The sequence below is a fragment of the Nematolebias whitei genome, chromosome 18, assembly GCF_014905685.2.
Source record: "Nematolebias whitei isolate Nwh7 chromosome 18, NemWhi1, whole genome shotgun sequence".
NCBI lineage: Eukaryota > Metazoa > Chordata > Actinopteri > Cyprinodontiformes > Rivulidae > Nematolebias > Nematolebias whitei.
The window spans coordinates 28,265,873-28,277,960 of NC_056515.1; the positions used below are offsets into that span (position 1 = coordinate 28,265,873).

General features: G+C 42.1%; 1 protein-coding gene across 1 annotated transcript in view; it reads left to right on the forward strand.

The window, feature by feature from the left end:
* Positions 1-10,402, forward strand: part of cplane1 (ciliogenesis and planar polarity effector 1) — a 24,798-nt gene extending 14,396 nt beyond the window's left edge. The window contains exons 35-49 of the mRNA XM_037692674.1: positions 998-1,132; positions 1,388-1,456; positions 1,612-1,661; positions 1,795-2,014; positions 2,113-2,366; positions 2,762-2,861; positions 3,021-3,206; positions 3,436-3,475; positions 3,556-3,687; positions 3,840-4,020; positions 4,100-4,155; positions 4,231-4,398; positions 9,600-9,718; positions 9,806-10,063; positions 10,251-10,402. Coding sequence (XP_037548602.1) covers positions 998-1,132; positions 1,388-1,456; positions 1,612-1,661; positions 1,795-2,014; positions 2,113-2,366; positions 2,762-2,861; positions 3,021-3,206; positions 3,436-3,475; positions 3,556-3,687; positions 3,840-4,020; positions 4,100-4,155; positions 4,231-4,398; positions 9,600-9,718; positions 9,806-10,063; positions 10,251-10,402 — 2,120 coding nt within the window. The remainder of the gene's footprint in view (positions 1-997; positions 1,133-1,387; positions 1,457-1,611; positions 1,662-1,794; positions 2,015-2,112; positions 2,367-2,761; positions 2,862-3,020; positions 3,207-3,435; positions 3,476-3,555; positions 3,688-3,839; positions 4,021-4,099; positions 4,156-4,230; positions 4,399-9,599; positions 9,719-9,805; positions 10,064-10,250) is intronic.
* Positions 10,403-12,088: the final 1,686 nt, after the last annotated feature.

The following is a 12,088-nucleotide window of genomic DNA, read 5'->3' on the forward strand; positions in this document are numbered from 1 at the left end:
ATATATATATATATATATATATATATATATATATATATATATATATAAAGTACGCTGTTGTTATTCTGAAAGCTGACACAACTGCTGCATATTTGCCTCACACTGAATCATGGAGGAATGACGTTTGTCTGAATTGTCAAAATTCAAGGATTCAAGGTTTTTTATTGTCATTCACCTTACATGTGATACATGAGGTGGAACGAAACTGCAGTATGTACAAAGTACACAGGGTCCCAGTTACACCCAACAAAAATACAAATTGTAAAGAAAAACAGTAATAACTAATAATATGAACCAAGAATTATGCTAAACTAAGAATACACTAAACTAAGAATACACTAAATACACTAAACTAAGAATACACTAAACTAAGAACACACAAAACTAAGAATACACTAAATACACTAAAATAAGAATACACCAAACTAAGAATACACTAAATACACTAAACTAAGAATACACCAAACTAAGAATACACTAAATACACTAAACTAAGAATACACCAAACTAAGAATACACTAAACTAAGAATACACCAAACTAAGAATACACTAAATACACTAAACTAAGAATACACTAAATACACTAAACTAAGAATACACCAAACTAAGAATACACTAAATACACTAAACTAAGAATACACCAAACCAAGAATACACTAAACTAAGAATACACTAAACTAAGAATACACTAAATACACTAAACTAAGAATACGCTAAACTAAGAATACATTAAACTAAGAATACACTAAACACTAATAGTACCAAACAAGGATAATATTTAGCCAAGTAAAAGTATAAATATTTATTCAAGTAAAATTAAGAAGTAGAAGAAATGTTGCAACCTAATTCTTCTTTACCTAAAGACTACAACATTTCTTTTTCACAGATTTTGTAGTTAATAGTTTGGCATGTATTGCACATGTTAGAACATATTTATGTATCAGACAATTAGCAGCTTTTGACATTTCTGTTGAGCTACTGTTCTTTACCTTCCAGGATCCTCCAACTCTTTGCTGACTGGTCAGAGATTGTTAGACAAAGTTTTCTCCACTTCAGCTGAACTCCACGCTTTTGCTTCCACAAGTAAACGACCCCCAGAGAGCCATGATGCTTTTACCAACACAGACTCAGGTGAGTTAGGTGTGCTAATATGTAATCAGTTTTACACAGTTATGATGTCCATATGTTGTATTTGCTTGTATTTGTAGACAATAAGTTTTTAAAGTTACTATGTCCTAACTGTTCAGTCAGAAATATCTAAAGTTGAAAGTATAATTTTGATGCGTGTTGCTTGAATTAAATGAAAATACAGAATCATTTTAAATGCAGCTCTACAAAACATGTAATATGAGTTTGTATTCATAATGTTTTCTGTTTTCTTTACAGCCTGTTCTCCGGTTCTTGTGGATAAAGCCGTTTCAGTCCAAACCTCTGTGACGATAAGCAGCTCAAAATGTAACTTGTCTATAAAGATGACACTTTTTAAAAATTTTCTTGGAGATGTGATTTCATTGAATATTTTTCAAACTGCTTATTTGAGGGTTTTTTTTTAACTTTTTTTTATTTTTAATCAGCACAAAGTCCGGGGATTCGCCACATGTTCCATGAAGATCCATCTCAAAACACAGAGGAGACTTCAGAGAAACCAGAGAAGATCCTGGTGAGTCCACTATTAGTGTCACATATAAAGCTGTATAGATTTAGCTGCAAGAAATTGTGCTTTTGAGTTAAAATCTGAGTCAAAATGATCTCATATACTTCAGTGCATTCAGCATCAGTCTTTTATCTTTCAGGATCTGGGAGGCCGCCAGTTCATTAGTGTTTTAGATCTAGAAGACATAATCCAGCATGACGATGTGCTGCAACATCCCATCCCAGAAGTACAAGATATTCCTTCCTTGCCTACGTCTGCTCAGCTTCACGTTCTTGCGACTTCTGTTATCAGAGCTGCTGCTGAACCACAACCCTCAGTCGCAGTTCAAGAGCATCCCACAAAACCCACCAATTCCACAGGTTATTTCAGACATTTATTTGAAAGATTTCAGTTATATCTTGATGCAGCACCGGTGTTAGCTCAATCTGTTTGTTACAAATATTTTTTCACACCCTAGATATCCCTGAGGTGTCTCCATCATTCAGTCACATGGGGTCCAGCAGAGTTTCAGAGAGAATCATCCTACTAGACAATGTGATGTTAGATTCATCTGATTCTGAAATAATAAACACAAAGGCCCAGAGACCTGATAAAAAGCCCTCCTCACCTCCTACAGTACAGTTCTCTCGCTTGTCAGAGCTGGATGCCCAGTTGGCTGCTCTGCAGAACATTGCAGATAATCTTGAAATGGAGTTCTCAAACTCCAGAATGGTACGTAACATCAGCATGTTTTAATTTTCTCCTAAGATTTCTCTATATCGTATTTTTCAGACTATAAGGTGCACCGGATTATAAGTCGCAATATCAATGAACGGGTCAGTTTTCATACATAAGGTGCATTAAGTGAAACAAAACAGTCAAATAAGTCAAACTTTATTCAACTCATTCACAATAACCACATAAAATCAGTTTGAGGTCAGTAAGCACAACCAGAATTAATACATAAGACACACCTGATTATAAAGCTCCCTGTTGATTTTTGAGAAAATTAAAGGATTTTAAGTGTGCCTTATAGTCCAAAAAATATGGTTATCTGAGTCAGACTCTTAACGGCTGACACCTTTATATAAAATTACAGAATAATCATTGTTTGTCTCTGTGTGTAGCTGGTGAACGAAATTGAACAGCTCTCCTCAAACATGACACCAGATGTGAAAACAACCACACCCGTAAAGAAAACTGTCAGAATCTCTGTCCCAACGAATGGTAGGACCAAATAAATTCTCATTTGTTATGAAATCTTTGTGTCGAAGTGAAAACGCATAGACAAATCACAGTCTTTAATAAAACCATTGAAGCCATTTTAAGAAAAACTAAATGTCTGAGGTTGTTTAATTAACACCGGATCTGTAATATTTGCAACAGCATGGACACCAAGATCTGATTCAGACCATTTAACTAAACTGAAGACCAGAAACATGACAGAAGAAAAACAAAATGAAGAACATGTTCATAATGACTCCATCAGCCCCGGGACAAAGCCATCTCTGTATGATTCTACATCTCCTTCCAGTCAACAGGCGGGTCCTTCCTTCATTCACACTCCACCAGGTGAAGTCACCGTTTAACTCAAACGTTTAAGAAGCTTTTAATCATGTTAAAGTTTCACTAAAATCTGTTGGGTTTGGAGAAAACTATGTTTGTATTCTTTGTTTACATGTCAGGACGCCGGCTACCTCTGGAGCTTAAAGTGATATTAAATATAAGATGGAGTCCACTCTGTGTTTATGTCGCCATATGTTGTTCTTCTCAGTCATTTTCTGCCATCTTACTCCTACAGGAATGAAACACTTCAATGAGACTTATAGGATAACTCATGCGTAAGTTTGTCGACTTAATGTCTTAGAACATTTAAAAGATCTTCCATTCTACAAGACATGCCCTTCTCTTTTAATTACAGGTGGGAGGATGAGAATCTGAGTCAAAGCGGGTTATCTGATACAGCAGAAATCTTAGACGAGTTGATGCGGGAAGGTTACTTATCTCCCACCGACTGGAGTTTTTCCACCTCGCAGACCGCACACCATAGCAGGTATACTGCAGATTAGAAAACTGTGCTTGTCAAGTGACTGTTAGAATAACTAGAAAAAGTCCTGCACTCACAAACAAAATGGCCCACAGCAGGCAGGACCAGCAGCACAGCAGGCAGAACCAGCAGCACAGCAGGCAGGACCAGCAGCACAGCAGGCAGGACCAGCAGCGAAGCAGCTGGACGTTGCAGAAACCCACGCTTCCTGAGGACGAGAGGAAGGAGCTGAGGATCTGGATGAGGAGGAAACAAAGAGAAAGACTGGCTGCTTATCAGAAACACAGAGAAAATCTTAGAGAAAGAGAGCACAAACCTTTCTCTTCCAATCCAGCAAGGGTGAGATGTTATTTTCTAAAATAATACTCCATTCTGTTGTGCTTTTAATGACAATGCTGCTTATCCACTTTTTTTGCAGAAATCTGAGAACCGAAATGGAGCAACAACTGGGAGAACCAGAGAGGAAAAAGAAAAGTAGGTACTTATTAATTTGTGCTCCAAAGGCTTGCTTATGAATTTATAAATTGTTAGTTTAATTTTATTTTACAGGTTAACGCTTCTGAAGCAGTACAACCAGAGGACACGCGAGGCTTGTTCTTTAGCTGCAGATTTCCTCAACTCCCCTAAAAACATGCAGCGGTCTTCACAGACGGATGCTCCTCCTGTGGGCTCCAACACTCGCTTGAGTTCTGCTCCTCCTCCCAGCAACACTCGCAGGTCATCTTTTGCTACAGTAACAGGACTAGGATCTTGATTCATTAAACTTTAATTGTGGTCGAAGCTCGCAAGTCAGTCAATTATTAATCACTGATTTGAAGTCAGAATCAAAATTAGTTGTTAATGACAAGACAAATAATAATAATAATAATAATAATAAAGTAGAAGTACCGGTAATGCTATGAATACTTTTATTTATCCATCAGTTAGGAATTCAAAAGCCTCAGTTTGTCTTGATTCACCTGTGTACAATAGATGTTATTAACTTTTTTTAGGGATGCACAGTATTATCGGCATGGTATTGTCCATCCATCCATCCATCCATCCATCCATTTTCTTCCGCTTATCCGGGGCCGGGTCGCGGGGGTAGCAGCCTAAGTAGGGAGGCCCAGACTTCCCTCTCCCCAGCCACTTGGGCCAGCTCTTCCGGGGGAATCCCAAGGCGTTCCCAGGCCAGCCGAGAAACGTAGTCCCTCCAGCGTGTCCTGGGTCTTCCCCTGGGCCTCCTTCCGGTGGGACGTGTCCGGAACACCTCACCAGGGAGGCGTCCAGAAGGCATCCTAAACAGATGCCCAAGCCACCTCAACTGGCTCCTCTCGATGTGGAGAAGCAGCGGCTCTACTCCGAGTCCCTCCCGGATGATCGAGCTTCTCACCCTGTCTCTAAGGGAGAGCCCAGACACCCTGCGGAGAAAACTCATTTCGGCCGCTTGTATCCGAGATCTCATTCTTTCGGTCACAACCCAAAGCTCGTGACCATAGATGAGGGTGGGAACGTAGATCGATCGGTAAATTGAGAGCTTCGCCTTTTGACTCAGCTCTCTCTTCACCACGACAGACCTGTACAGCGCCCGCTTCACTGCAGATGCTGCACCTATCCGCCTATCGATCTCACGCTCCATTTTTCCCTCATTCGTGAACAAGACCCCAAGATACTTGAGCTCCTCCACTTGGGGTAGGACCTCCTCCCTGACCCAGAGAGGGCACTCTACCCTTTTCCGGCTCAAGACCATGGCCTCGGATTTGGAGGAACTGATCTTCATCCCGGCCGCATCGCATTCGGCTGCGAACCGCTCCAGCGAAAGCTGTAGATCACGATCTGATGAAGCCAATAAGACCACATCATCTGCAAAAAGCAGAGACGCAATTCTGAGGCCACCAAAACGGATCCCCTCAACACCTTGGCTGCGCCTAGAAATTCTGTCCATAAAAGTTATGAACAGAATCGGTGGCAAAGGGCAACCTTGGCGGAGTCCAACTCTCACCGGGAACAAGCCCGACTTACTGCCGGCGATGCGGACCAGGCTCTGACACCGGTCATACAGGGACCTAACAGCCCGTATCAAAGGGCCTGGTACCCCATACTCCCAGAGTACCCCCCACAGGGCCCCCCCGAGGGACGCGGTCGAAAGCCTTCTCCAAGTCCACAAAGCACATGTAGACTGGTTGGGCAAACTCCCACGCACCCTCCAGGACCCTGCTGAGAGTGTAGAGCTGGTCCAGTGTTCCACGGCCAGGACGAAAACCGCACTGTTCCTCCTGAATCCGAGGTTCGACTATCCGACGGACCCTCCTCTCCAGAACCCCCGAATAGACCTTACCAGGGAGGCTTAAGAGCGTGATTCCCCTGTAGTTGGAACACACTCTACGGTCCCCCTTTTTGAATAGGGGGACCACCACCCCGGTCTGCCAATCCAGGGGAACTTCCCCCGATGTCCACGCAACATTGCAGAGTCGCGTAAGCCAACACAACCCTACAACATCCAGAGCCTTAAGGAACTCTGGGCGGATCTCATCCACCCCTGGGGCCCTGCCACCGAGGAGCTTTTTAACCACCTCGGTGACCTCAGCACCAGAGATTGGAGGGCCCGACCCAGAGTCCCCAGGCTCCGCTTCCTCAGTGGAAGACGTGCCGGTGGGATTGAGGAGGTCTTCAAAGTATTCCGCCCACCGACCCACAACATCCCGAGTTGAGGTCAGCAGCAAACCACTCCCACTATAAACAGTGTTGGTGGCATACCGCTTCCCCCCCCTGAGACGCCGGATGGTGGACCAGAAACGTCTCGAAGCCGTGCGGAAGTCGTTCTCCATGGCCTCTCCGAACTCCTCCCATGCCCGAGTTTTTGCCTCAGCAACCACCCGAGCCGCATGTCGCTTGGACTGCCGGTACCCATCAGCTGCTTCCGGGGTCCCACAGGCCAAAAAGGCCCGATAGGACTCCTTCTTCAGCCTGACAGCATCCCTCACCGACGGTGTCCACCATCGGGTTCGAGGGTTGCCGCCCCGACAGGCACCGACAACCTTGCGGCCGCAGCTCTGGTAAGCCGCCTCGACAATAGAGGCACGAAACATGGTCCACTCAGACTCAATGTCCCCCACCTCCCTTGGAACATGTTCAAAGTTCTCCCGGAGGTGGGAGTTGAAACTCCGTCTCACAGGAGACTCTGCCAGACGTTCCCAGCAAACCCTCACAATACGTTTGGGCCTACCAGGTCTGACCGGCATCCTCCCCCACCATCGGAGCCAACTCACCACCAGGTAGTGATCAGTTGACAGCTCTGCCCCTCTCTTCACCCGAGTGTCCAAGACATGTGGCCGCAGATCAGATGAGACGATGACAAAGTCGATCATCGAACTGCGGCCTAGGGTGTCCTGGTGCCAAGAGCACATATGGACACCCTTATGCTTGAACAAGGTGTTCGTTATTGACAATCCATGACGAGCACAGAAGTCCAACAACAGAACACCACTCTGGTTCAGATCAGGGGGGCCGTTCCTCCCAACCACACCCCTCCAGGTCTCACTGTCATTGCCCACATGAGCATTGAAGTCCCCCAGCAGAACAAGGGAGTCCCCAGAAGGTGCACTTTCCAGTACCCCCTCTAAGGACTCCAGAAAGGGTGGATAATCTGAACTGCCGTTTGGTGCATAAGCACAAACAACAGTCAGAACCCGTCCCCCCACACGTAGGCGGAGAGAGGCCACCCTCTCATTCACGGGGGTGAACCCCAATACACAGGCACCAAGTTGGGGGGCAATTAGTACGCCCACGCCTGCTCGGCGCCTCTCACCAGGGGCAACTCCAGAGTGGAAGAGTGTCCAGCCCCTCTCAAGGAAACTGGTTCCAGAGCCCGAGCCATGCGTAGAGGTGAGTCCGACTATTTCTAGCCGGAACCTCTCAGCCTCACACACCAGCTCAGGCTCCTTCCCCACCAGTGAGGTGACATTCCACGTCCCAATAGCCAGCTTCTGTAGCCGAGGATCAGACCGCCAGGGTCCCCGCCCTCGGCCACCACCCATCCCACATTGCACCCGACCCCTTTGGCCCCTCCCACAGGTGGTGAGCCCATGGGAAGGGGGACCCACGTCTCCTCTTCGGGCTGTGCCCGGCCGAGCTACATGGGTAAAAGCCCGGCCACCAGGCGCTCGCCCACGTGCCCCACCTCCAGGCCTGGCTCCAGAGTGGGGCCCCGGTGACCCACGTCCGGGCAAGGGAACACTAGGTCCATTTGTGTTTTTCATCATAGGGGTGTGTTTGGGCTGCACTTTGTCTGGTCCCTCACCTAGGACCTGTCTGCCATGGGTGACCCTACTAGGGGCATAAAGCCCCTGACAGCATAGCTCCTAGGATCATTGGGACACTCAAACCCCTCCACCACGGTAAGGTGGCAGCCCAGGGAGGGGGGCATGGTATTGTATCGGCCAATATTAGCGATAACATTAAATATCGGCCATCCCATCGAAATAACTCACCAATATAAAAGGCTTCTGTTTTAAGTAAATTTTTAATTTACGAAACTGTCAAGTATTTTTTAATGCACTACTACTTATGCGCTTTTCTTTTGTCGCTTGTGAACAGATTGGGTTTGGATTTGTGAAAATTTTCAAATTTGCACTGTTCAAGTGTTGTCATTGTGTTAGAGAGTAAAGGTCATGAATAAATTTGACATTAAACATAATCCAAGTTGAAGCGTTACACCACTTTCAGCCCCCTGTTTGACATCTGAATTTGGTAGCAGGCCAAATTGACAAAGTCCGTGCAGAATAATGTAGTATTTTATTTCCACAGCAGAGAAAGTTATGTAGTCTATTTAAGTAGGTCTAGGAAAAAAAATATCAGTATTGGTTATTATATTGGCATATCGGATATTAGCCAAAAATCTAATATTGTGCATCCCTCCATTTTTTTCTAACTTTTGAAATCCAAAGTGAGCTTTCTTATATTTAAATCAACAGAATTCTTTTTTTTTTTTTTTGATGATTATTACAAAAACACTGTCAGACAATGCTTGGGAAAGCAGAATAATTAAAGTAGCAACAGACAATATAACATGGATAAAAACAACAAAAGCATGTCCAATGGAATAAAACTGCACTTTGACTTAAACTATTCAAAACACCACAACAAGAGAATGATTAAAATCAAACTTTTCATACATTTATAATCGAAAAATATTACAGAGAAAATTTTCCTGTCACTCACTTTAAACCTTCTTCAAGGTTTGAATGACTTTCTGAATGCAGCTTGAGCCATCCACAGGTTAACTGCTTGATTCTCTAAACCTCAGTTTTCTTAAGCACTTGAGTGGCTGTGTGGAAGATAAATATTTTACATTTATGTTTAGTGAGCTGATGTCTGAAGGTGAAGGATTTTAAGGCTATGAAAGCCGTCTTAAGACAAGTCACTTTAGTATGAAGCTATAAACATGCATGTAAAAGATTTTAGAACTTGCTTAATGCTTTAAAACCCAAAAGTGTCTACATTTTTTGTAGAGCAAAATATATACTCACTGTATATAATAAAGAACGTAAGAACGTTATATAGTAATTTGGTAAAATATGTAAAAGCTAAATGGATGGAATGTACTAATATAGCTTATTAAACTTATTTCTGTCTGATCAAGATACTCAAAGTGCTTTACACTACAACCTGTGCCCTCATTTACCTCCACACACACCTTCATACAGCACTCTACGAGATCTTTACAAAGATAATCTGAAACTGTAGAGACTAATCAGTGCTTTATCATATTCATGCACCGATGGGACACACATTGGAGGCAGTGAGGGGTTCAGTGTCTTGCCCAGGGACACTTCAACATGTGACTGCATAGTGGCGGAATCAAACCCCCCAACTCTCCCATTGGAGGACAACTGCTCTAACCACTCAACCACAGCTGATACAATATCTTTTTTGTACAGGCCTCAGACTGAATCTCTCAGTGAGAAAAGAAGACTTGGGTCTCAGTCAGAACAAGCCCAGTTTGTGGGGGGGCGACAATCAGAGAATCTCCGCAGGAGACTCGGACTCCATCGACCAGGTACCTCTCTCAAATCTAATCAAATTACAGTAAATGCTTTAGTAATTAATTTAATGTGTGTAATTTAATTGACTCTTTTTGTTTTAGTGACATATTTACCAGGAGATCGTCTGTCTAAAGTAACCAGGCGTGGTATGCTCAGCAGCACCAAGAGCCAAACTAAGCATCCTGCAGCCAACCAGAGTGAGGGGCAGCGGGTGGGACCCCAGAGAAAGATGGGATTAAACAGCACGTTTTCCCGCAGAGCTGCTTCAGGAAGAGGGAACCCATGGGAGCAAACACAAGTTGAAGAGACAGAGAAGGTGAACAGTTCACAATCAAATAGTCTGCCGGGTCTGGAGGAGTTACTGTGAGAATCACATTTCTGATAATAACTTCAATTTAGAATCCAATTTATGTACATGGAAAAAAAATAATTTACCTTTCCAATGGATAATTGGTGCTTCATTTAGGATTTTGATTATTCAGTTGTAGTTCATATTTATGGTAATTATTGCATAAAAATAAAAAAATCCCTCTCCCTTACTGTACATTTCTCAGGTTTTAGGTGAACAGGATGATGCTGCTACAGGTGGACCTTCAGAGATGGACTGGCTGGATAATCTCTCTGAGAGTGCGAGCAGCAGCCTCAGCAAAATCGACTGGGCTGCCATTGAAAGGATGGTGGCTGAAGAAGATGATTGATCATAATAATAATTAAAACAAAGGTTAAATCGTGTCATCTGGACCAGTTTCTTTAAGTGAGAAACATTTTGTCTCCCATCCAGAGAACTACCTCAGTTTACGGCCTGCCAACCTTATCTGTCCCATAGTTAGCCCTCACTGTGTTTCAAGCCAACCTCCTGTTAGAATCTCAGAAGTAGGCTTTTAACAAGTGCAAACAGAGCACACCCATCCAAAACAATCAATCATCATGTACAACAATCAAATGTTTTATGATTGATCATACTGGAGAAATACAATGCATCTGGAATCAGCTGTGCACAGATGTCTCCCATCCAGCCTGATGGAGCTTGAGAAGTACTGCAAAGAAGAATGGGACAAACTGCCTAAAGATAAGTGTGCTAAGCTTGTGTCATCATACTGAAAAAGACTTGAGGCTGTAAATGCTGCCAAAGGTGGATCAACAAAGTATTAAGCAAATGATGTGAATACTTATGTAAATATGATTTCTTAGTTTTCTATTTTTGATACAGTTACAAAAATTTTAAAAATACATTTTTTTCCACATTGTCATAATGGGGCATTGTGTGTCGAATTTTGAGAAAAGATATTAATTTAATACAGTTTTAATAAGGCTGTAACATGACAAAATGTGGACAATGTGAAACGCTGTGAATAATTTCCGGATGCATCATAAGTGCCTTAAGGACACAAATATAGAAATAGTGCCTGTTAGATTCTTACTATACATAAGACGTGCAACCTTGTGTTTATAAATTATGTTTTAATACTTTATTAACAATCAGCAGTTATTTACATTTACTGTCACTTCTTTTATATTTGTAATGTTTTCAGCAATATACAAGCATTTTTAAACAGTTTTTTGTAATTTTATGATGTTTTTGGTTGTTTTACCTTCTGAGAGCTTGAGTACTTCTGAGGAACATTTTATCAGTTCTTATAAAAGATTTCTTATTCTGTGAGATAATTCCCAATAAGTTGTTTTGTGGTGGATAGTACCACCAGGTTTTAAGAAATTGTAAGCATTATTCTCTTGTAGACACCATCTTTATTTAATTTGTATCTTTTCACATATGGTTTGGAAGTTAATAAAAAATATATATTTTTGCAAATTTGTTCATTTTTTCACCACTGGAAAGATACCTATGCATATTTGATTTTACTTTTCTGAAATTATGCAGTCTTTCCTCTTTACTTTTTTTTTTCAGACTAGTTTAAACTCCATGTGTATACCAGAACTGTTTCCAGAACACGTGTGTGTGTGTGTGTGGGGGGGGGGGGGGATGTTACTGGCTCATGTGACTATAGTCATTTCTTAAAATTATATGAGAAAGATTTTTCTGAGTGCACTTTGTCATATTTGTGCAGGTGGGAAATCACAATGTAAAAATATGCCACCAAAAAAAAAAAAAAAAATCAAAGTCTGATGAAACCTTTCTTGTGAGTAATATGTTTTGCTTGCCAGCAGTCTGTACAGAAGTTGAAAAGCCGTGTTTAAAAAGCTTTAAAATTATTCTCATTAAAATGCTAAATGCGTTAAAGAATTCCCAACACACGTTTAGTATTGTTTAAAATGAGCTAATATGATACCTTTTAAAAAAAAAAAAAAAAACTTAATAATTTTATTGCCAAACATTTTATTTTCAATGAATGAATAAATAAAATAAAATAAAATAAAAAAGCTAA